At 41.5% G+C, this 26660-nt stretch overlaps 1 protein-coding gene and 1 long non-coding RNA gene across 6 annotated transcripts; both read left to right on the top strand.

The window, feature by feature from the left end:
• Positions 1–410: 410 nt before the first annotated feature.
• Positions 411–1431, top strand: LOC126927626 (uncharacterized). 5 transcript variants are annotated; one of them, XR_007715704.1, is made up of 4 exons: positions 411–609; positions 678–703; positions 941–1146; positions 1226–1431. It is a non-coding gene; the product is annotated as an uncharacterized LOC126927626 (long non-coding RNA). The 5 variants fall into 5 exon arrangements; XR_007715705.1 differs by having other exon boundaries at positions 411–605; XR_007715706.1 differs by having other exon boundaries at positions 416–609; positions 941–1066.
• A 16381-nt stretch (positions 1432–17812) lies between these two features.
• Positions 17813–19270, top strand: LOC126927623 (cap-specific mRNA (nucleoside-2'-O-)-methyltransferase 1-like). Its single transcript, XM_050743677.1, has 2 exons — positions 17813–18427; positions 18540–19270. The coding sequence occupies exons 1-2, from the start codon at positions 17994–17996 to the stop codon at positions 18850–18852; spliced, it is 747 nt and encodes a 248-aa protein (XP_050599634.1). The 5' UTR covers positions 17813–17993; the 3' UTR covers positions 18853–19270.
• Positions 19271–26660: the final 7390 nt, after the last annotated feature.

Consider the following 26660-nt stretch of genomic DNA (forward strand, 5'->3'; position numbering starts at 1 on the left):
ACACAAAAACTTGAGCCAACTATTGTTTTAATTCTAACTGACTAATAACAATTATTCTATAATTCGAACTGACTAATAACATTTATATCTCGTAATTCTTAAACTCGAACTGGAACGAACAATTATTCTCTAATCCTAACTTAAATTCTAATTAAATCAACTGAACGAACTGATATCAGACTCACTCAAATTCAATTGAACGACTAATAATTACTCTCCTTATTTTCGCTGAATTCTCCCGAACGCTAACAATTAATCTATTCTATTTTCGCTAAATTCTACTGAACCAACTAATCACAATTGCTCTATCCTATTTGTTTATTCTAACTGAATTACTCTTCTTTAATTTCGTTAAATTCTCCCGAACCGCTAACAATTACTCTCTTACTCTTTTATTCAACTGGTAACGATTACTCCCATTTGAATTGTGTCGCTACGCTTTTTATAATGACATCCCCAATGGGATGACAGTCACGTGACAGTTCGTTCCGGTGGGAATCGCAATGCTGCAGGTTTTTAGAGTTTCCATGAGAGAACGTGGAGTTTGATGATTACAGGTTATGTTGAGTCATGGACACAAAAGCGTCCGCGCCTGTGCGAACTGTGTGAGTGTGTTTTTAGTATTCTGTCTCGTTTCGCATGTTGTTTGTTTCCTTAAACTTGTGAATTTGTTTTAGCGCAAGAGGAGGAAGATATGTGAATGGTACGAGATGACATGATCGACGTGCGTGTGTGAATATGTGCGAGGGATGATGCTGAAGTGGCGGCTTTCCATCCAAATAGGCACAGTGGCACCTTCGTTGGCGTCGTGTCCTGATGATCTTTTGACAATTTGGTTTTATTTGACGATATGAGATATATTTTGCTCCTTGTAGATTTATATGTCCATATTTGCTATATATTAAATCGTGTATATTTTATATTACTTTCTTGTTATTAGGTTATTAGTTGTGTAACTCCAGTTTCTGATCTATGGAAAGTGGTGAAACGTCTTCACGAAATACAATTTCATTCGTTTTCCTCCCTTGCATTGGCACGCTGTGAGTGGTGTCGACTTCCAAATGAGGTTTGTGGATCTTGATTATTATGCGTTTAATGATAGATACGGAGGTATCTTTGTCAGAGGTTCCCATGCGGACTGTCTCGGTGTGTATCTTGTTATGATTTCTTTTATTTAGTTCATCCTGCTTCTTTCGTATTTTATTCACTGCATATGATATTTCAGTGCAAGAAGAAGAAGAATTGTAAAGAATCCGTAAGTGGCCCTAGAAGACGCAGTCATCGTGTGAGGTGTTGTCGGCAGGAACGAAGAGTCGAAGTTGTTGAAGAAGTCGTGTGACATTTGTATTGTTTCTGGTTATATACAACGCTGATATTTCACATATCTATGTATATATATATTATTATATTATTATATATTATTATATTAAAGCTTCAGTTGGTTTAGTTGAATGTTCAGTAATGTAATTTTTACAAGGTGGTTTTGTATATTAGATGAGTAGTTGTTCGATATAATAATATGTGTATATATATGTCGGAGATGAAAGAACGCCGGAACTCCTCCTTGGATTCGCGGGAATACCGCAACTCTGTAACTTGGATTAAACGAATGCCGCTCCGATTGTTCGAGATTTATGATCATGAGCTTGGGCTCGAGGCGACAATCAGTCGCCGAACGTAGCCGCGGTCAAAGGGATGAACGTTTTATCTAACAAAGGCACAGAGTAACTCTATACCTCTCCTTAAAAGAAATAGTCGTAGCGATACGTGGCAGTAAATACTTCAATAGTTTCTATCCCGCGGCCCGCCACACGCAGATTTTGTCCTTCGGGTAAGATGATCGCCGGGTGTCGGCATGCCTTTGTGGCGTATGTTTAGCTGACGTAAGGACCCGCTATAGATCTTAAGATTTAGTCAAGCGAAGACCGTCAAATAGACTTTGTTGCAACTACGGGAAGATAGGAGAAACCTATCCTCCACGAGCGTTGCCCCCCGTCAACAACCACCCCTCAAGGGCGGCCAGCATCTCTTTCAAAACGCCGATATGGAGATCGACCAATTAGCAACAGCGCTAATTTCCCTCTCCTTTGGAACGAAAGCTTTCTTTGACGAATCCGAGGATCTCATATCCTTAGACCCACCCAATATAGTTTTCCTCGACGACATCGTCGAGACGGAGAGTCATTCTTTCGTACGATCTCATCGACGAATGACAGTGCCACCTTACAACCAGCGAATACATCACATCTAGTTAATAAAGAGTTAGACTTGAACTGTGCGAGAACATACGTTTACCATCCCGTGACCGCGGATTCGTTTCGAACCTAAGGTCATCATCACTAGTGCGTAATCTTGTTAATAAGCCCGTGCTAATAAACTCTCCATTGTATCACGGCAATGGCTAATTCTAATGAAAATTCATTAAACGCCCATCTCCATAATCCTGACTTCAATCCGACATATATATATACATTTCACAATGTAATTTTCCATTATGTAAAATATATATATGCATATGTATATGTGCGTGTATTGTTATTCTCATTGTTTCTCGGATCGTTAATTGGTTGAATATTCCATAATGTGGATTTCGTATATAATTCTCTAGGTTCGTAGAAATGAAAATCTATATATTTATTTCTTTGCGTTTTAATGGTTTAATAACGTATACATACATATATATGTCGGATTAGAGTCAGGATTAAGGAGATGGGCGTTTGATGGATTCTCATTAGAATTAGCCATTGTTGCGATACAATGGCTAGAGTTTATTAGCACAAGCTTATTAACAGGATTACGCACTCGTAGCACTAGTGATAATGACCTTAGGTTCGAACGAATCCGCGGTCACGGGATGATAAACGTATGTTATCGCACAGTTCAAGTCTAACTCTTTGTTAACTAGACGTGAGGTATTCACTGGTCGTAAGATAGTACTGTCGCTCGTCAACGAGTCCACACGAAGGAATGCCTCTCCGTCTCGACGATGTCGTCGAGGAAAACTATATGGGGTGGGTCTAAGGATATGAGATCCTCGGATTCGTCAAAGAAGGCTTTCGTTCCAAAAGTGAGGGAAATTAGCGCTGTTGCTAATTGGTCGATCTCCATATCGGCGTTTTGAAAGAGATGCTGGCCGCCCTTAAGGGGGGGGGGTTGTTGACGGGGCATCGTTCGTGGAAGATAGGCTTCTCCTATCTTCCCGTAGTTGCGACAAGGACTGTTTGTCTAAATGAAGAACTTTGCTTGATTAAATCTTAAAATTTATTGCGGGTCCTCACGTTAGCTAAACATACTGCGGAGGTATATCGACATCTGGAGATCATCTGACTCGAAGGGTAGGATCTGCGTGTGGCGAGCCACGGAACAGAAACCTTTGAAATATTTACTGCCATGTGTCACTACGGTCACTTCTTTCAAGGAGAGGTATAGAGTTACTCTGTGCCCTTGTTAGATAAAACGTTCATCCCTTGACCGCTGCTACGTTGGGCGACCGATTGTCGCCCCGAGCCCAAGCTCATGATCACAAATCTCGAACAATCGGAGCAACATTTGTTTATGCTAAGTTACAGAGTTACGGTATTCCCGCGAATCCAAGGAGGAGTTCCAGTGTTCTTTCATCTCCGACATATATATATATGTCGGGTTGGCGTTAAGATTTGAGTTAGGGTTGAGGGCGTGAAACGAATCCCTATTGGCGCTAGACGTGATCATTATGCAATAGAGGAGATATTTACTAGTGCAAATATGACTATGATGGAATTGGACAAGTAATCGGATAATTAGATACTCGAGAAGCTAATGACAATGATCCTAGGCTCCACAACGAATCCGCGGTCAACGGGATGACGAATTCTACTTTTCTAAGTTGTACTCAATGTTAATGCATGGGGCAATCACTACGTATCTGAGAGTTACTTGAATCGTCTTTGAGATCGTACCGGAGAGTGGTTCTCCATCACGGTAACGCTGTCGAGGAAAACTATGGTGGGTGTGCCCAAGGGCACGAAATCATCGGATTCGTGGAGAAAAGCCTTCATTCGGAAAGTGAGGGAAATTGGCGTTACTGTTAATTGATCAATTTCCATGTTGGTGGTTAGGGAAGGGTGCTAGCCGCCCTTAAGAGAAAGTTCGAGAAGAGGAAGCGTCGTTGGTGAGAAAAATAGATTTCTCCTATTTTCTCGTAGTTGGGACGAGGACTGTTTGTCGGTTTGAAGGACTTTAGTTAAACAGACCTTAAGATTTATAGCAGGTCCTCGGGCTAGCTGAACATGTACTGTGGAGACGCGTCGACATCTGGTAATCATCTTACTCAAAGAATAGAGTCTGCGTGTGGCGAGCCACGGGACAGAAATCGTTGAAATGCTTACCGTCGTGCGCCGTCCCAAGTATTTCTTTTAAGGAGAGCTATAGAGTTACTTCATGCCTTTGTTAGACAAAACGTTCATCCCTTGACCGCGACTACGTTCGGCGACTGGTTGTCGCCTCGAGCCCGAGCTCACTATCATAAATCTCAAATAAGTACAGTCGAATCGAATGACAACAGTTTCTTAATTCGGCTATGGTGAAATCTAAATTACAATACTAGGGGTCTTCCCAAAGTTCCGAAGGGAAGGTTCCAGTATTCTTTCATCTCCGACATATATATATATATATATATATTATGAATTTTTCCCAAAGATACGCGTACGCATGTGTATATCTATATATGTGTGTGTCGCAGGGCAATCTTGTATACAATTTTCACTTTTATTAGAATGCTGATGTAGCGTAGTATATTTTATTTCTTTTATTTATTTTATTAGATCACCAATTATTCAGATTCACGAAGTAGGTCACACACACAGATATGCATACACGTGTGTGTATATTCATGTGTTTTCGCAGAGAAATCTCATACATTTGAATCGCGGCTTGTTTTATTTATTGGTTCATTTAATTATTTCATTTTATTTGTATTTTATATGTCATTGCTGATTGGTTGTAGTGTTTCTTCTTATTGATTCATTTATTTCATTCTGATTGTCTGTCGTATAATTCTTTTTATTTTGATTGGTTAGTTATTAGTTAATTTATTGTTATTGGTCGTGTTTAATTATTCATAAGTTATTGGCTCGTGGCGTCACGTGCGGAACGCGGGACGTGACAATAGTATATAACGTTATACGTTATAACGTAATAGTGTATAACGTTATACGTTATGACGTAATAGTACATAACGTTATACCATATAACGTAATAGTATATAACATTACATCATATTACGTAATTTTACATAACGGTATACGTTATTACGTAATAGTATGTCGGATTAGGGTCAGGATTAAGGAGATGGGCGTTTAATGGATTTTCATTAGAATTAGCCATTGTCGTGATACAACGGAGAGTTTATTAGCACAGGCTTATTAACAAGATTAAGCACTCGTAGCACTAGTGATGATGACCTTAGGTTCGAACGAATCAGCGGTCACGGGATGATAAACGTATGTTATCGCACCGTTCAAGCCTAACTCTTTGTTAACTAGACGTGAGGTATTCACTGATCACTCGTCAATGAGTCCACACGAAAGAATGACTTTCCGTCTCGACGATGTCGTCGAGGAAAACTATATTGGGTGGGTCTAAGGATATGAGATCCTCGGATTCGTCAAAGAAGGCTTTCGTTCCAAAAGTGAGGGAAATTAGCGCTGTTGCTAATTGGTCGATCACCATACCGGCGTTTTGAGAGAGATGCTGGCCGCCCTTAAGGGGGGGTTGTTGACGGGGCATCGTTCGTGGAAGATAGGTTTCTCCTATCTTCCCGTAGTTGCAACAAAGTCTATTTGAAGGACTTCGCTTGACTAAATCTTAAGATCTATAGCGGGTCCTCACGTTAGCTAAATATACACCACAAAGGCATGCCGACACCCGGCGTTACTGCCACGTGTCGCTACGTCTATTTCTTTCAAGGAGAGGTATAGAGTTACTCTGTGCCTTTGTTAGATAAAACGTTCATCCCTTTGACCGCGGCTACGTTCGGCGACTGATTGTCGCCTCGAGCTCAAGCTCATGATCATAAATCTCGAATAATCGGAGCGGCATTTGTTTAATCTAAGTTACAACGTTACGGTATTCCCGCGAATCCAAGGAGGGGTTCCGGTTTTCTTTCATCTCCGTCACGGCCATTCTGACTATCACACGTCCTCGGGTGTAACTAAAATATTGAGTTTTCTAACATTAAATTCGATACAATTAGCGTTATTTACAGTTTGATTAAATATCCAAATAAGCCAAGGGTTCAGTGCAATAACAAAGTTCTGTTCGGAGGTTTGATAATAAGAAATTAGGAAAAATTAAAAATTAGTATTCAAGGTGATAGTTGCATCCTGCGGGTCAGTCTGATCGTAACGGCATGATGGACCATTTTCGATTTCGTATCCAAATGAATCTCGGTTTTCTAGATCGTGTGAGCAGGTAGAGCTTCGTTCCTGTGTCTCACTGAGCTGCATCACATAACCACTCCGAGACGCAAGTGAAATGCCTCACATGGTCTCACTGAGCTACATCACATAACCGATCCGAGACGCAAGTGAAATGCTTTACATGGTCTCACTGAGCTACATCACATAACCGCTCCGAGACGCAAGTGAAATGTCTTACATGGTCTCACTGCGCTACATCACATAACCGCTCCGAGACGCAAGTGAACTCGCTCTGCCGGGGGTTATTGGCATAGTGCTGCTGATCTTCCGAGATCGGAGTACTCATATCGTCGTGGTCGCTGTTATTGCCATCACTACAGACATCCAACTCAACAGGAATACGACTATCCGGCATTTTCCTCAATCTGTCGTGGCTGTACTTATACGACCGCTTTCCATCCAACGTTTTTAAGATGTATCTGTCTCCTTCCAGAACTTCTGCTATTACCAATGGACCTCTAAACTTTGGGTCTAACTTAGTTTGATTCCTTTCTTCATTTTTACGTAACACGAAATCGCCGAGATTAAACCTAACCACTTTAGCTTTAGTTTTGTCAAACCTATCTTTATCGTACATAGCATTCGTTGTTATTTCTCTTATTGCTTGTTGTCTTACGTTGGAGATATCTATTTCCCTTTCCTCGACATTGTCGGGTAGCAGTAAGTCGTACGGTCTTGCTGTCCTACCGATTAGTAGTTCTAATGGACTTGCTTTAGTCACGCGATTGGTGGTGCAATTCAAGGCCAATTGTATCTCTCCAATCGCGTCCTGCCATGACTGTCCGGTCGTCTCTACCGTTGTGAACATATTTTTCAACGTGCTCATTACACGCTCTACCTGTCCATTGGCCCTACTAGCACCGGTTGCTATCAAGTGAAGTTTAATGTGTTTACTATGACAAAAATCTTGAAATAGTTTGCCCGTAAAACATCTTCCCTGATCCGCTATTATCCGGCAGGGACTGCCGAACAAAAATATAGCGGACTTGAGCGCTTTAATAGTGTTAAGAGAATCTATCTTACGGGTATGATGCAGGTATACAAATTTAGTAAAGGCGTCTATCAAAACAACGACATATTCTTTCGAGTCACTTTTGCCGCTTAGCTTGCCCGTTATGTCCATGTGGACTGTATGCCAAGGTATGCTGGTCTTAGGTATAGGATGTAGTTCGGCTTGTATCTTGCCTGAACTAGCCTTCGAAACTCCACAAGCATGGCAGTTCTCTACGAACTTGCGAACATACTTCGCCATTCCTTCGAACCAGTAATACTCGTACAGTTTCTCGAGCGTCTTATCCCAACCTAAGTGCATAATTGACTGATGCACATGGTTAATAACGGACCATTTAAACCCTCTTGGAACAATAGGTAAACTGAAAGTCCTGCCTCTTCTTTGGATTTTACGATAGATTGTACCGGACCGTAATTCGTAAGTGTTCGCGATGTCTTCCGCGAACTCATCATTTTGCAACTTTTCGACAATTCCCGAAATTTGGGGGTCACAACGTTGTTCGGCTAGTAGCCAATCTTCCGATATTTCGGCCAAATTGATCTCTTTCTCCGCGATTTTATCAATCTTACGGTGATCCGAATCTACGGGGTTTCGTGAAAAGAAGTCAACGTGGGCCATCCTCTTGCCCTCCCGATACATAATGTCGAAGGTGAAAGTCTGTAAGTAAGCCCACCACCTGTGGACCCTGTCATTCAAATGTGCCTTACTACTTGATGCTTTCAACGAGTTGCAATCGGTAACATCAAGAAATTCCCGTCCATGTAGATAGTGACGGAAATGCTTGACGGCGTTTACGACTGCCAACGTCTCTAGCTCGTAGGAATGATATCTAGATTCCGTAGGGGTAGTTCTTTTACTGTAGTACTCGATCACTCTATTCTTACCTTCGACTTTATGCATCAAGATCGCCCCGTAACCCTCCGAACTAGTCAGTATGTAGCTCAATGGGGTAATTAGGGTCGAATATCATCAGTACCGGCGCGTCTGTCAGGACGGAAACTATCTGTTGTCTGATTTTCTCGTGCCTATCTGACCATGTTATGTGTTTGCTACCTGAGGTGAGCGCATACAGGGGTTTCATTGTCTGTGAGAACTTGGGGACGAACTTACGGAAGTAGGAAGCTAACCCGATAAACTGTCTGAGCTGAGTGACCGTCGTTGGCGCAGGTAAGGAACTCAAGGCGTGTATTTTACCCGGGTTGGGGCGAACTTCCCCGTTATGAATTACGTACCCCAAATAAAGTATCGACGTCTTCAGGAAAGGGCACTTAGAAAAATTAAACGAAAACCCGGCGTTTACGAGGGTACTTAACACGATGTCCAACCTCTCCAAAGCTTGATCTATTGAGTCGGCAATAATTAGGACGTCATCCAAATAGACAACGACGTAGGAATACGCAAGGTCGCCCAGAGCATTGAAAATGGCCCTCTGAAAAACGGACGGTGCATTTTTCAATCCGAACGGCATCGTTACGTACTCGTACTGCCCGTCGGGTGTAACGAACGCGGTATACTCCGTTGAATTGGGATGTATGGGAATCTGATGAAACCCGCTGGCCATATCCAGGCTAATGAAGTATTTCGCGTTCTGCAATCTCGCGATTTGATCTGCGATTAGGGGTAGAGGATACCGATCCGCGACCGTATTCTTATTTAGCGCTCGGAAGTCCACGCACAGTCTATCTGAGCCGTCTTTTTTCTTCACGAGCAACATCGGGCTCGCAAATAGCGAATTACTGGGTCTTATGATGTTAGCTTTAAGTAGTTCACCGATTCTTTCTCGTACCGTCCTACGCTCTTCCTCGCTAAGTCTGTAAGGGCTTCTTTGGACGGTGACGTTGGGGTCGATTAGCCTTATTTCTAGCTGGCCTGTGTTTACGCGTGTACGCGGAAAACCCGTGATGAATGAGTTTTTAATCTTTTCTAGAATAGAAGAAATCAATCGGCCTTTATTACTACCGATTACCTCAGTGTCTACTTCATTAAGATTGATCTCTTTTTCGACGGTCCTATCACAGACATTGACTACCTTCGTTTTGCAAATATCGAGACTAGTGCGCGTGATATGCACGTCGAAGCCCTGACTTAAAATTTCGCGACCGATCATGATATCGTATTTCAAGTATTTATCAGGGAGAACGTGAAAAGTTATCTCCACCGTAAAACCGTTGATACACACAGTGGACAAAATCTGAGACGTACTATTAACACACGTATTTCCTATCCCTCGCATTACTACTACATCGGTGGTTCTTTTGCCAGAAAATTTCGAGGCAGCGGATTCCTTAATTAATGAGCACTCGGCTCCAGAATCGAAACAAAATGGGAACGACTCACCCTGGTGACTTAATTTACCGGTTGGAGCCTCCACCACGCAGGAGTCGACTCGCCGTTCCTTGTTGTGACCGCTTTTCTTATCCTCCCGCAACGGACAATCAGGTGCGATATGACCTTCCGCACGGCACCTGAAGCAAAACACCTTGGACTATGTGGCTGGTCGGCTCCCTTCCCGGCGCCTTGTCTCCTTCTGCTTTCCGGTCCGCATCTTCTTGCGGCACGCCGTCGCCTTATGCCCGGTGATTCCACAGTAATAACACTTTGTCCGGGAGTTTGATGGCCTGCTCTGTTTAGCTTCAGGTTCTGTGGGCGGATCATCTGCCAAGGGTAACGGCCTCTTCGTCGAATGAGGGAGAGCTCTCAGTTTCCGAAGAAATTGGTCCTGTGTCCGGACGTCTTGCGTGAGTGCTATCCGTTTGACACGCCGGTCATATAAAGTCAATCGAAGGAGGACGACAGCGTTAATTAATTCGGCGTTGGATAGACCACTCCATCTCGCAGCCAGGAGGGAGCGAAGTCGATTGCCGAAAGTTACCGTGGGTTCGTCCTCCTCTGGTGGTTCCTCGAACATCCTTATCAGCGCTGAGGTTGCCGTCTCCTTGCCGTCATAGTGCGAAAGGAAATATTCCTTGAATCGTTCCCAAGTAAGGCCGCAAACCGGGACTTGCATAAGCCACTGTGATGCAGTACCCCCCAGCGCACGATTTAGGACTAAATATAACTCACAGTCTTGTGGGGGCTCGTTGCCCATAAGCTTACAGACTGTTTCGCACCACCTCATTGGGTCAGCGCCCGCCAGTTCAGGGTTAAAAGACGGTAGCGACAATTTGTCAAGTTCTACACTCTTTTTCTTTGTTAGCGTATGAAATACGTCACGCATGAAATCCATTTGCTGTTTCATCGATGTTAACAAGTCCTTGTATCCCACTTCCGATGTCGGATTAGGGTCAGGATTATGGAGAGGGGCGTTTGATGAATTCTCATTACAATTAGCCATTGCCGTGATACAATAAAGAGTTTACTAGCACAGGCTTGTTAACAAGATTAGGCACTCGTAGCACTAGTGATAATGACCTTAGGTTCGAAACGAATTCGCGGTCACGGGATGATAAACGTATGTTCTCGCACAGTTCAAGTCTAACTCTTTGTTAGTTAGATGTGAGGTATTCACTGGTTGTAAGGTGGTACTGTCACTCGTCGATGAGATCGTACGAAAGAATGAATCTCCGTCTCGATGATGCCGTCGAGGAAAACTATAATGGGTATGTCTAAAGACATGAGATCCTCGGATTCGTCAACGAAAGCTTTCGTTCCAAAGGTGAGGGAAATTAGCGCTGTTACTAATTGGTCGATCTCCATATCGGCGTTTTGAAAGAGATGCTGGCCGCCCTTGAGGGGAGGTTGTTGACGGGGGGCATCGTTCGTGGAAGATAGGTTTCTCCTATCTTCCCGTAGTTGCAACAAAGTCTATTTGAAGGACTTCGCTTGACTAAATCTTAAGATCTATAGCGGGTCCTCACGTTAGCTAAATATACACCACAAAGGTATGCCGACACCCGGCGATCATCTTACCCGGAGGACAAAATCTGCGTGTGGCGGGCCGCGGGATAGAAACTATTGAAGTATTTACTGCCACGTGTCGCTACGTCTATTTCTTTTAAGGAGAGGTATAGAGTTACTCTGTGCCTTTGTTAGATAAAACGTTCATCCCTTTGACCGCGGCTACGTTCGGCGACTGATTGTCGCCTCGAGCCCAAGCTCATGATCATAAATCTCGAATAATCGCAGCGGCATTTGTTTAATCTAAGTTACAACGTTACGGTATTCCCGCGAATCCAAGGAGGGGTTCCGGTGTTCTTTCATCTCCGACAAGTATATAACGTTAAACGTCATACAGTGATGTAGTATAACGTTATACGTTATAACGTAATAGTGTATAACGTTATACGTTATAACGTAATAGTACATAACGTTATACGTTATGACGTAATAGTACATAACGTTATACCATATAACGTAATAGTATATAACATTAAATCATATTACGTAATTTTACATAACGGTATACGTTATTACGTAATAGTATATAATGTTAAACGTCATACAGTGATGCAGTATAACGTTATACGTTGTAACGTAATAGTATATAACGTTATACGATATAACGTAGTAGTATATAACGTTATACGTTATAACGTAATAGTATATATCATTACACGTCTCATGGTGTTGCATTATAACATTAGAATTTACAACGTAACACCATACGACGTTAAACGTTATAGCGTAGCAGTATAGGACGTTGTACGTTATGACGTAATAGTATATAACGTTATCCGATATCGTAATAGTGTCACGTCCTGCGTTCAGCATGCAATGCCGCGATCCAAAAACATGAATAATTAAATACAACCAATTAAAAAGTATATATATATGTCGGAGATGAAAGAACACCGGAACCTTCCCTTCGGAACTTTGGGAAGACCCCTAGTACTGTAATTTAGATTTTACCGTAGCCGAATTAAGAAACTGTTGTCATTCGATTCGACTGTACTTATTTGAGATTTATGATAGTGAGCTCGGGCTCGAGGCGACAATCAGTCGCCGAACGTAGTCGCGGTCAAGGGATGAACGTTTCGTCTAACAAAGGCATGAAGTAACTCTATAGCTCTCCTTAAAAGAAATACTTAGGACGGGGCACGACGGTAAGCATTTCAACGATTTCTGTCCCGTGGCTCGCCAGACGCAAACTCTATTCTTTGAGTAAGATGATTACCAGATGTCGACGCGTCTCCACAGTACATATTCAGCTAGCCCGAGGACCCGCTATAAATCTTAAGATCTGTTTAACTACAGTCCTTCAAACCGACAACCAGTACTCGTTCCAACTACGAGAAAATAGGAGAAATCTATTTTTCCCACGAACGACGCTTCCTCTTCTCGAACTCTATCTTAAAGGCGGCTAGCACCCTTCCCTAACCACCAACATGGAAATTGACCAATTAACAGTAACGCCAATTTCCCTCACTTTCCGAATGAAGGCTTTTCTCTACGAATCCGATGATTTCGTGCCCTTAGGCTCACCCATCATAGTTTTCCTCGACAGCGTTACCGTGATGGAGAACCACTCTCCCGTATGATCTCAAAGACGATTGAAGTAACTCTCAGATACGTAGTGATTGCCCCATGCATTAACATTGAGTACAACTTAGAAAAGTAGAATTCGTCATCCCGTTGACCGCGGATTCGTTGTGGAGCCTAGGATCATTGTCATTAGCTTCTCGAGTATCTAATTATCCGATTACTTGTCCAATTCCATCATAGTCATATTTGCACTAGTAAATATCTCCTCTATTGCATAATGATCACGTCTAGCGCCAATAGGGAATCGTTTCACGTCCTTAACCCTAACCCTAATCTTAATGCCAACCCGACATATATATGTCGGAGATGAAAGAACACCGGAGCCTCTCCTTTGGAGCGGTGGGAGGACCCCCTTAGTGCTGTAATCCAGATTTCATCATAGCCGCACTAAGAAACTGTTGTAATTCGATCCGACTGTACTTATTCGAAATTTATGATAGTGAGCTCGGGCTCGAGGCGAGAACCGGTCGCCGAACGTAGTCGCGGTCAAGGGATGAACGTTTTATCTAACAGAGGCATGAAATAACTCTATAGCTTTCCTTAAAAGAAATACTTGGGACGGGGCACGACGGTAAACATTTCAACGATTTCTGTCCCGTGGCTCGCCACACGCAGACTTTGTCCTTCGGGTAAGGCGATTGCCAGATGCCAACGCATCTTCACAGTATATGTTTAGCTGGGCGAGGACCCGCTACGAATATTAAATTTCAATTACACAAAGTCTCTCAAATAGACAAATGGCCTGTGCCCCAACTACGGGAAGATAAGAGAAATCTATCCTTCCACGAACGACGCTTCTCGCTAGCAACTTTCCCCAAGGACAGCTAATATCTTTCTCTAACCACCAACATGGAAATTGACCAATTAACAGCAACGTCAATTTCCCTCACCCTTCGAACGAAGACTTTTCTCCGCGAATCCGATGATCTCGTGCCCTTAGGCACACCCATCATAGTTTTCTTCGACAGCGTCACCGCGACGGAGAGTCACTCTCTAGTGCGATCTCATCAGTAATCGACCTGTCTTTCGTATACGAAATAATGGCCCCCGTGCTCTAACATATAGTGTAACTTAGACGCAAACGAAGGGTAAAGTCCAGTATCCGTTGACCGCGGAAACGTTGCCGGAGCCGAGACCATTGTCATAGTGCCGCGAATATCGAAACCTTGCGATTATCTATCGACGCTGTAAATCTCCCTAATTTGTGTCAATAAACTCAACCATTGTTACACCGCATCTATGGCTAATTCCAACGAAAATTCACCGAACACCCCCACCCCCAATCCTGACGTGCATCCGACATATATATGTCAGAGATGAAAGAACACCGGAACTCCTCCTTGGATTCGCGGGAATACCGCAACTCTGTAACTTAGATTAAACAAATGCCGCTCCGATTATTCGAGATTTATGATCATGAGCTTGGGCTCGAGGCAACAATCAGTCGCCGAACGTAGCCACGGTCAAAGGGATGAACGTTTTATCTAACAAAGGCACAGAGTAACTCTATACCTCTCCTTAAAAGAAATAGTCGTAGCGATACGTGGCAGTAAATACTTCAATAGTTTCTATCCCGCGGCCCGCCACACGCAGATTTTGTCCTCCGGGTAAGATGATCGCCGGGTGTCGGCATGCCTTTGTGGTGTATGTTTAGCTAACGTGAGGACCCGCTATAGATCTTAAGATTTTGTCAAGCGAAGTCCGTCAAGTAGTCTTTGTTGCAACTACGGGAAGATCGGAGAAACCGATCTTCCACGAACGATGCCGCCCGTCAACAACCTCCCCTCAAGGGCGGCCAGCATCTCTTTCAAAACGCCGATATGGAGATCGACCAATTAGCAACAGCGCTAATTTCCCTCACTTTTGGAACGAAAGCTTTCGTTGACGAATCCGAGGATCTCATGTCCTTAGACCCACCCATTATATTTCTCCTCGACGGCATCGTCGAGACGGAGATTCATTCTTTCGTACGATCTCATCGACGAAGGACAGTGCCACCTTACAACCAGTTAACTCACATCTAGTTAACAAAGAGTTAGACTTGAACTGTGCGAGAACATACGTTTACCATCCCGTGACCGCGGATTCGTTTCGAACCTAAGGTCATTATCACTAGTGCTACGAGTGCTTAATCTTGTTAATAAGCCCGTGCTAATAAACTCTCCGTTGTATCACGACAATGGCTAATTCTAATGAAAATTCATTAAACGCCCATCTCCATAATCCTGACTTCAATCCGACATATATATGTATGTATGTATCTCAACAAATGTAAAAAAAAGTGAGGTGGTAAGGTGATTAGTTTACACAAACACCAGAGTATACCTAACTACGTAGTTTATTAGAATATACCCAATGCGTACACTAGTCGTATAATACACTTGCTGTCCCGGTTCGCGGTCACTAATAGATCGGCGCAAAGAAGTATCGCTTAATTGCTGCTGCTCGTGTCTCTCGATAACTAAGAATGCGTCGCTACCCTGTTCGCTATATTTATATCCGTCGGAGTTGACAAAAGGCGTTGGGATTTGAATTTCGAAGATGTTCTCGAAACGTCCCAACGGGCGCTAAGCTCTAGACCTTGTTTACAATTGTTGGCTTTTTTGGGTAGCTGACTCGAGGGCTGACTGAAGGACTTTAGTTAAACAAATCTTAAGACTTATAGCGGGTCCTCGGGCTAGCTAAACATATACTGTGGAGATGCGTTGACATCTGGCTATCGTCTTATCCGACGGATAGAGTCGGCGTGTGCCGAGGCACGGGATAGAAACCGTTGGAATGTTTACGTGCCGCTACGACTATTTCATTTAAGGACAGCTGTAGACTTACTCCATGCCTTTATTAGACAAAACGTTTATCCCTTGACCGCGGCTACGTTCGGTGACTGCTTGTCGCCTTGAGACCAAGTTCTGTATCATGAGTTTCGAACAATTACAATCGGACTGGATGACTACAATTGTTTAATTACAGCTATGGTAGAATCTAGATTACAATGTTACGGGATTTTCCCAAAATTCCCAACGGAAGGTTCCCGTGTTCTTTCATCTCCGACTTATATTTATGCTTGATCTGTCTGGGACCGGTGTGGATTGAGCGCAAACTGGCTGGTAAGCGATGTATTTGGCAAGAAATTTGGAGTACCAGGCATATCGAATTGTTGACATATCAGAAACAGCAACGGAGAAACGTGGAATTGAATATTTGAGTCTGAATCTGCAAAACTACAATTACACGGCATATAACAGGGACCACAGTCGACATAGCGCAAACCGGATAAGTACTGTATTTGGCTGTAATTGTGGAGTACAGCGCGCGTCGCATTTGCGACATGTATCCGATAGCGGCGCCGATACGTTGTTTTGAACATTTAGGCATGAATATGCAAAACAGCAATTACGCTGAATCTGTCAGTGACCAGAGAAGACATAAGATAGAAGAGAAGATAGAATCGGAAGATATTCTCTGTGCTCACCAGCATATCAGGAGCATAACACTCACCGAATTGTCGTCATATCTGCCATAGAAACGTTGCTTTCTATATTCAAGCATGATTATGCTAAACTGCAATTATGGTGTATTTGACAGGGACAAGAGTATACATAACGCTAACCTACTGATGTGCACTGTATATGACATCAGATGTCAAATATAACGCGCACCGAATTGTCTGTAAGTGTGCCTGAAAAGATATAGAATGGATTCGGAAATACAAATAATTCCCTTTATTTAGCACACAACTGTTATACATATATCTTATACTCTAAAGATCTCAAAATCCTACTTGCACGCATGCTTGTTGTCAACCGACTCTTCCAGATACTTCTAACGGCTGGCTCTTGTCTTTTGTCTCAACCAAGGCCTGGACGTCCTCTAACGCTTAGACACACATTCACATGTACAGTGTAAATGTATCACGTTCCTAACAGTATTGTTATGCGACTGATGCATCAACATACCATGCAAGAAGAATTGAAAACTAGGACAAAAAGGAAGAACTGTGAAGGAGATACTTATAACCATAGTAAACGACAAAAAATTCGTAGAAGTTCACGTGAATCTGACGAGAAGGATATTCATGAAAAGGTAGTTGACAATAGAAGAATACAAGTAATAACACAAGAGTCAAACAATCTCCTCGATAACGGCAAAAGAATGATGCGAATGATGGGATATAAGGAGGTTACGGCCTTGGAAAAAATGAACAAGGTCGTTTAGAGCCAGTTCAAGGACCTAGACAGCATGGTCGCAGAGGCCTTGGACATCATGTTCCTGGACTTAAAGATTCAGGTCTTAAATGGAATCCTGCAGAGGAAGTTATAAAGTGTGTAAAAGATATGAAATGGTGATATGAAAAGTTGACCACAGATGATGAAATTGATTTCTCTTGTGAAGATATAGTGAAAACTGTTATCAATGCAAAAACGGTATTCGCTCATTTGGATGACGTTGAAGTGCGTCGAGCAAGGACACGTTGTAATCCTCACGAAACAATTCGTGGTGCACTTTTTTTAAATCGTGCTACTGTTAAAATGGCGGATATAGATAGAGCATGTAACTTTATGTTTACTAACCCAAAAGGTTTGAGGGAGAATGGGCTGCTATACTTTGCAGATGTATGTGCTGGACTAGGAGGTTTTAGTGAACATGTTCTATGGCGAAAGAAATGACGTGCTAAAGGATTTGCTCTTACTTTAAAAAATGAACATGATTTCAAATTAGAAGATTTTTATGCGGGTCCTTGTGAAACATTTCATCCATACTACGGACCAAAGGAAAGTGGTGATGTCTTTGACCCAGATAATAAAGAGGCATTTACAAATCTTATAATGCAGCAGTAAGATACAAAATATATATTTAATTTGATAGTGGAATACAGGAATACAATTTGAGCTGGTCCAGATCCGCACGCTAGCAGTGTTACTTTATAACTGAAAACACCGAAGCCAACGTCGCCTGTCTACTGTTTATGGTCTGCCTCCCTGCTATTCTTTTGTCTATATGCTGTCGATGGCTTCAGCGCTTGAGAAAGCTAAAAAGACCAGATGTGGAGTTTTCCTAGAAGTGGTGACCACTTCAACAAAACCAAAGACAAATTGAATACTCTTTTGAAAGATACTTCATTCCTTACTATTAATCCAGCACAATTAATGGAATTTAACATTGAAAATGCATTTTTATCACTATATGACTGGTTTTGTATGCCATGTGGTACAAAGCCAAGGTCTGATGATGATAAGAAGCACGCTACATTTTATATGGGCGTGGGAAGGAGCAACGTATATAGATATACAAAGAATTCTTGGGTTAGTGTCGATGACATTGGCATAGAATTACCACCAAATACACTTGTAAACGCAGAGGTTGTATATGAAATGACTAAGGAGTTTATATATCAGCAAAAAATACTTGCATTGCATATTATAGATGCATTCTATTTAGGAGGAGTGGACATTAGCAAAAAATATTTGAGGAGCAGGTAAGCAACTGAATCTTATTGAGTTCAATAATAAACTTTTAGATTTCCAGTAATGAAATGTTTTTTCAAGGAGTACGTTCATGTAATACTAATGTATGACTGTTGTTTAAAGGAACGAGGAAGCGACGTTGTTCTGTGAAGCTTTGTGGAAACCAGCAGGAAATAACTATACTCGAATACGTGCCAAAGAACTACTTCCAGTTGGTACATATATCTGTGAAAAGTTGCGAGTAACACAGCGTAAAATGAAAAATAATTCCGATGCCTTAGTATACGAACTTCCAAAAAAGACATTAGATGTTAATGGTTATAATAAGGACAAATTATATTTCATACAACAGAGTGTAATATTTTTAAGAAGCACCGGAAATCCTTGGAATCGGTATGTCAGTAAAACACATTCCATAAAGTATGTCTTTAATTGACAAACAAACGAGAAGCTATTCGACCTTCATAGACCAAGTTTAGCAGAAGCAAGTTTCGTTAGATCTTTTAAAGGTCGCCTTATTTGTCATTGGCCTAATGATTCATCACTTACTATAAACAGATTTGCAAAATTTATTAAAGATAAGTGTCCGGCATACAATACGCGCTTAGGATATTAAAACTACAGGCTGTACATATATTCGTACATGACTTGATACGCATAGATTTCAAACAGATTAATTCCGTTAATTTGACTGTTATTTCAAATATGAAATACTTATGATATATTTTAGTATTTAGCATTATATTTCTATAGAAATAGAAGTGTAGCAGTACATGAGTCATAGGACAAAGCTAATTACGTCGTTGTCGCCTCGAAGTACCTAGACCGCTGAGCTACAATTAATGTAAAAACAATGTCACCGCTACTAGCAATTGTCGTCAGGTAGGTAAACACGAATTCTTTCACGCCCCCCCCCCCCTCCGGACTAGTATAAGTAGACCGACACGATCGCGAGCGAGACACCTTCGTATCGAATACGTACCGAGTTTATAGCAAGTATTTAGCGGCATCCTTTGTGATTTTGAAAATTTAACGAGCGTGTATTGAATTACGTGATAACGTTTACGAGTGTTCATCCCGTGATTTTATATCACAATTTATACTTCGTAGTACGATTAGCATCTACGTTTATATTTAACTTATTGGTTAACTCAAATACATCTGACGGTTACAACAACGAGGACTCCGTTATTAGTCCACATGACCTTCGTCCTCTTCACACACGATAACTACAGAGGTAATACCGGAAAATATAATTAATAAGTTGGTCTTTTGAGTGGCTTAATTGCAATACTATTTGGGATGAAATATACTTTTTCAAATCATATGCGGCATTTCATATAATAACTGAATGGTTATAGGAAAGAATGATGACGTTAAACCGTACGATACGATTGCATAACATATTTTATAATTGTATAACAAATATTTCCCGCAGGGAGAGCTCGCTTATGTGAGCCTATGAGGGCTGGCAAACCCACTTTCCCGAAGCCAGGGGGACTGTCGGGACAAGCGTCCCGCTTACGCGAGTCCCTATGTACTCCGAAGGGAAGGTCGCCGGGGGTGTAAGGCGTTTAATTACTATTACATCCTCTCTACGTGGCCTTGGGTAGTAGCGCACCCACGATCCTGATGCCAAGGATGGTGTGGCGGCACTCGACAAGCCAAATACCACCACTCGATACTAACTAGTGTCGGACGACGGCAGCGCAGTGGTTAACGTCTTAGGTTGCGAACGTTCGGAACCCGGGTTCGAATCCCGGCGACCGGAGTCCGATTTTACTCCCACGCACCGAAAAACGGAGGAAAAATCAGCAGTACCCCGGCAGCGACATCTACAGCCCCCAGTGACAATTGCAGCGGGCCAGGCCCAACTACTACAACTATAACTCACTCACGGCCACTCTCAACAATGGGACCGCCGAGATAAGTTCCCGAGTACAAAAGTACCTTGAGGCCCCCGCTTACGTGAGTCCCATCTGGAACTGCCGAGCTCGGTTAGCAGATCGCTGGCCGGCAGCCACGTGGCCGTACATCCATACGATAGTCCCACCAACGACTAAGGTTGGTACCACGGGCGGTCGAGTTACAGCCCGGAGGTAGTAGCGACCCCTCTGATCGGCCAATTAATGGGTATGGACTCGTGGTGGCAGTGGTTGATGGCCAAAATGCTGGCAAAAGGGCCGATTTAAGGTGGAGGCTCCACCGAATGGCCTTCGACGGGTGAACAGCGTCCCACCTGCTTCGAAACCGTACTGGTGAGACGGGAGGGCTTAGAATGTGCCCCGTTCGACCTGATACGAGCGACAGCTCCTGCAGGCTAAACTGATCCAGGGAGCAATGTATTGGGTGCCTTGTGCGATAGTTGGGCGTAATCTCAACCCCTATGGTCCTAGGGGGCCCGGCTACTGTGTGGAATTATATCCGAGGAAAGCACCCGTTACCAAAAGACAATACTATTTGTATAAAAAATATTTAGTCGACACAATTTGTCTTTATTTAGAATGATTAGATACCTGCTTGTGGCAGCTGCTCCCATAATAGAATAAGTTGCAGTACCTAAGTCTACAATCCATTACTTCCCAACACCAATATTTGACTCAGGTCTTTTATAATGAAATATGTAGAGGACAGGGTATATGGGAAGTTTGACCGTCAGACTTATTTGAGGTTATCGTTTGTTATTGAGTACGAAAACTTAAAGAACCCGATAAATGTAAAACTAGGAGACGGTAGAACATTAAAAGGAGCAAAAGTTGGAAAAATTTTAACTTACTTTGAAGTAAACAAAAGAAGGGTTAAAATTATAATGTCCAATGTATTTTTTGTGAAAGAAATGGATAATAACTTGGTTAGCTATGTGAGACTAACGAATAAAAATAAGATAGTCTCAACAGGGAATACTTCAACGATCTATAACAAATATAGAAAGTTGATAGGGATCGCATTCAAAGATCATGGTTTATATATGTCGGGTTGGCGTTAAGATTAGAGTTAGGGTTAAGGGCGTGAAACGAATCCCTATTGGCGCTAGACGTGATCATTATGCAATAGAGGAGATATTTACTAGTGCAAATATGACTATGATGGAATTGGACAAGTAACCGCGATAATTAGATACTCGAGAAGCTAATGACAATGATCCTAGGCTCAATAACGAATCCGCGGTCAATAGGATGACGAACTCTACGTTTCTTCAGCGTCTATGTTGTACTCAATGTTAATGCATGGGGCAATCACTACGTATCTGCGGGTTACTTGAATCGTCGTTGAGATCGTACGGAAGAGTCGTTCTCCATCACGGTAACGCTGTTGAGGAAAACTATGATGGGTGTGCCTAAGGGCATGAAATCATCGGATTCGTGGGGAAAAGTCTTCGTTCGCAAAGTGAGGGAAATTGGCGTTAATTGGTTAACTGTTAATTGGTCAATTTCCATGTTGGTGGTTAGGGAAGGGTGCTAGCCGGCCTTAAGAGAGAGATCGAGAAGAGGAAGCGTCGTTCGTGAGAAAAATAGATTTCTCCTATTTTCTCGTAGTTGGACTGTTTGTCGGTTTGAAGGACTTTAGTTAAACAAATCTTAAGATCTATAGCGGGTCCTCGGGCTAGCTGAACACGTACTGTGGAGACGCGTCGACATCTGGTAATCATCTTACTCAAAGAATAGATTCTGCGTGTGGCGAGCCACGGGACAGAAATCGTTGAAATGCTTACCGTCGTGCGCCGTCCCAAGTATTTCTTTTAAGGAGAGCTATAGAGTTACTTCATGCCTTTGTTAGACAAAACGTTCATCCCTTGACCGCGACTACGTTCGGCGACTGGTTGTCGCCTCGAGCCCGAGCTCACTATCATAAATCTCAAATAAGTACAGTCGGATCGAATGACAACAGTTTCTTAATACGGCTATGGTGAAATATAAATTACAGTACTAGGTGTCTTCCCAAAGTTCCGAAGGGAAGGTTCCGGTTTTCTTTCATCTCCGACATATAAAATAACTAGTTACATTGGCAGGCAAGAATCTCACGCCAAAAATGTAGAAAAAATGACGAACAGGGAAAAATTTCACAGAATCCGAGGACATGTAAACTTTAATTATTTAGATACGATGTGTAAGAAAAAATTGATTGAGGGAATGCCAGAAAAATTGGAGCAAGTACAATTAAAATGTGGTACATGTATCCAAAATAAAGAGCACAATGTACCTTTCCAGAATAACCGTAGTAGAGCACGCGAGATTTTAGAATTAGTACATACCGATTTAAATGTACCTCATAAAAATACCGGGTTTGATGGATCTAAATATTTCTTAACATTTATAGACGATTATAGTAAGTGCGCATTAATTTATACTTTGAAATCGAAAGATGAGGTTTACGATTGTATCCTTGATTATATAAATAAAGTTGAAAATCTTACTGGTAAGAAGATAAAGAGACTAAGATGCGATAATGGAAAAGAATATATGAACAAAAACATGTACAATCTAATTAGGGAAAAGGGAATTCTCCTAGAACCATGTCCACCTTATGTTCACTAGTTAAATGGAACAGCTGAACGCTACAATAGAACAATCATGAATTCGGCTAGATGCTTATTACATAATTCGAAACTAAATATTAAATATTGGTCGGAAATAGAACCGCGGTGTACTTAAAAAATAGAACGATTACGAAAACATGTGAAAATAAAACACCAATCGAAATATTGTTAAGAAGGAAACCGAATATAAATAATTTAAGATTGTACGGGAGTAGAGTTTTCGTAAAAATATCTGAAATTAAAATAAATTCGAAATGGCACAAAAAGGCAGATATTGGAATACTTGTAGGTTATGAAAACGTTGGGTATAGGATTGGGATATAGGATCTTAATTAATAATAAAATTATAATTGCAAGACACGTAGAATTTATAGGTGAAAATGATAATTTAATAGGATTTCAAGGAATGGACGAATCAGATAATGAAATGGAAAAGGATTTTGAAGAACATTCGGATACAAACGAAATTCATGAAAGTGAAACAAGTGACGAAAAGGTCGAGCAGGTTGGAATAAAAAAAGAGAGAAATTTAAGTAACGAATCAGAAGAAAAACTTGAGGACATAAAGAAACCTTAAAGATATGGCCAAACGAGCTCATATTTCATTTATGTGAATGTAGTTAGCGCAGATAGTCCTCAAACCAATGAAGAAGCTTTAAGTGGAGATGACAGCAGATCATGGAAAGAAGCAATGGATCGAGAAATGAATAGTTTAGTCAAAAATAAAAACCTGGCAATTAGTAGAGAAACCAAAAGATAAAAACGTATTAGATTTGAAATGGGTATATACGAATAAATCCGATAATCGTAAGAAAGCGCGACTAGTTGTTCGGGGCTTTCAACAAAAGGAAATACCGGAAGATTTATACCCTCCTGTGGCAAAAATGCAACCGCTGTAGTTATTACTATCTTATTGTTGTCAATATGGTTCGATGATTATGCAAATGGATGTAGAAACAGCATTCCTAAACGGAACTATAGAATCGGAAGTATTTGTAAAACAATCTATGGATTACGACGATAAAAGCGGGATAGTATGTAAACTATCAAAGGCGTTATATGGATTGCGTGAAAGTTCAAGGGTTTGGTATGAATGTTTCAACGAGTATATTAAAAAATTAGGTTTTCAAAGAAGTGAGAGTGATTATTGTCTGTATATGAAGTATAAGAGCGATCGTGTTATATACTTAATTCTATTCGTGGATGACTTATTAATATGTGGAAAAAACAAAAGAAAAATCGATGAAATTAAAAATAAATTGTCAAACAAATTTGCGATGAAGGACTTAGGTGAAGTAAAGACTTACTTAGGAATAAACATTGAATACGATCATAAGAAATGTGAGATGAAATTAGATCAAAGTAGTTATATAGAGTCATTAGCGAAACGATATAATATAGAAAATAGTAAACTATATTTTACACCAAAGGAAAAATACTTAAATTTAGAACCCGCACAATCAGCCTCAGACGATATAAGATATAGAAACCTCATAGGAGCTTCATTATATATTAATACTGGAACAAGATTAGACGTTAGTTATAGTATAAACTATTTAAGTCGATTTCAAAACAGTTACGACGGGACCCATTATAAATATGCGTTGAGAATTTTGAAATACTTATATTTAACCAGAAAATTAAGGTTGACTTATAAAAGAAATTTGAACGCTGAAATCATTGATTGTTTTGTTGACGGTGATTTATCATAAGACTACTACAAGACTACTACGGGATTTATCATAAGATTTTTCGGAAACGCAATTTACTGGAAATCGAGAAAGCGAAACAGCGTGACAAAATCATCAACAGCCGCCGAGTATGTAGCTTTGTCAGAAGCAGTGAGTGAAATAAAATTTGTAAAGAAATTATTGAAAAATTTCAAAATAATGATCGAGAGACCAATAAAAATTTACGAAGATAATTCTGGAGCGATTGCGATATCAAAATTTGGAAACTTGACAAAAAATTATGAGTACATTGAAGTTCATTTCCATTTTGTAAATGAAAGTTAGGAAAATAAAGAGATTGACATTATAAAAGTAAATTCAGAAAACTATGTAGCAGATATTCTAACGAAGGCTCTAGGGAGAAATAAGTTTGAAAATTTTAGATTACATTTAAAAATGGTTTATTTTTCGCAAAAGGAAATGAATATGCAGCACAAAAATTAAGGAGGTGATTCAACCGTTCGCGGAGAGTGTAACCCCAAACTCTTTTGCCCTGACGTCACCTTAGGCGACCACTTCTAAACATTCTCCAGACAGCCGATACTTGAACATTACACATGGCGACCTTGGCGACAATGTATATTGCCGGAGTACCTGAGGGTTCATCTATGTCCTAACGGTCCTTCCACCGAATGTTCTAGAAGCGTAGCAACAGTCACGTACGCCTACAGGGTAGTGGGGATGATGAAGGATGAAAAACAAAAGAAGAAACAGATGTCATCGAAAGTAAGAAGATATTGTAAGAGCCTCAGTCTCGAACGGCCACGGCTAGAGTTCAGAAGTGTATAAACGAGGAAAAAATAAAGTTTTTTTTCTTTCCTTTAAATTTCTTCCTTATTTTACGTGACATTTTGGCGATCCTGCCAGGATACATCAACGTTGGATAAAACAAGATTACGGTTTTGGCCTACGGGACATCCGACCAAAAGTGTATCAAGCAACCTGGACTACGAAAAACGGTTTTATTAGTAAGTAGAACCATTTCCTCTAAAAGGATCGATCGATTGCATTCGATAACGTCAGACTCCGACGATCTATTACTCTGAAATGGACAAAAGGGACGATAAGAAAGTTACACCTGTCGCTTCGACTAGCGGTGATCCAAACCTGCGGGCAATTTTGGATATGATGCAGCGCCAGCACGAAGAACATAAGGCAGTTATAAATGATTTGTATAAACTAATCCGCGATGAAAGCACTCAACGGATCAAGGAAATAGAACTAATAGGGAAGACTGTGGCCGAACTCAAGCTAGGAGTACAATCCTCCGTAGATACGTCTGAGTTCAACTCAGTTATGACAGACGATACTAGTTCTGCCAGCAGAAGCACTACTCGGGACACCCGCATAGTGAAATCTCCGGAAGAACGCGTTCGGATCAAAGAAACTCCAGAAACCTCCGACCCAGCGAATTCCGAGGACGAGGAAGAAGAATCAGCCTCGTACGAACGACATATGTTCGACGCGAAAACCAGCATCGAGTTCATCCCAGTCCTCAACGGTCAAGATGACATTGGAGTGGAGGGATTCATCAAGCGGGTAAGCGAAGCTAGATCGGAATGTAAGGAAAAGCGTGCTTTATTGAAATTAATTCTAGCCAAACGCATTGTCGGCGAAGCCGAAAGAGGCATTAGACATTCGGTTATCGAGACGTACGGCGCCTTATTCGAAAATCTGAGGAAGTTCGTATCGATTAGCGTAACATCAAACGGTGCGCGCGATAAATTACAAAGAACTCGGCAAAGTTTTAACGAATCAGTACACGGATACGTCAAAAGATTTCGACAAGGTCTTAATGAACTTATATATGCATTGCAACACGAAATTCGCGATCCTATTCGACGAGCAGTCGGGATAGACCTAGAGAACGAACGCGCAACCAAAACGTTCATACTAAATTTAAAACCCGAGATAGAAATCAGAACATCAAGCATGAAACCGCGCACCTTACAAGAAGCACAAGATGCCGCGTTCGAA

This window comes from Bombus affinis, unplaced genomic scaffold, assembly GCF_024516045.1.
Source record: "Bombus affinis isolate iyBomAffi1 unplaced genomic scaffold, iyBomAffi1.2 ctg00000172.1, whole genome shotgun sequence".
NCBI lineage: Eukaryota > Metazoa > Arthropoda > Insecta > Hymenoptera > Apidae > Bombus > Bombus affinis.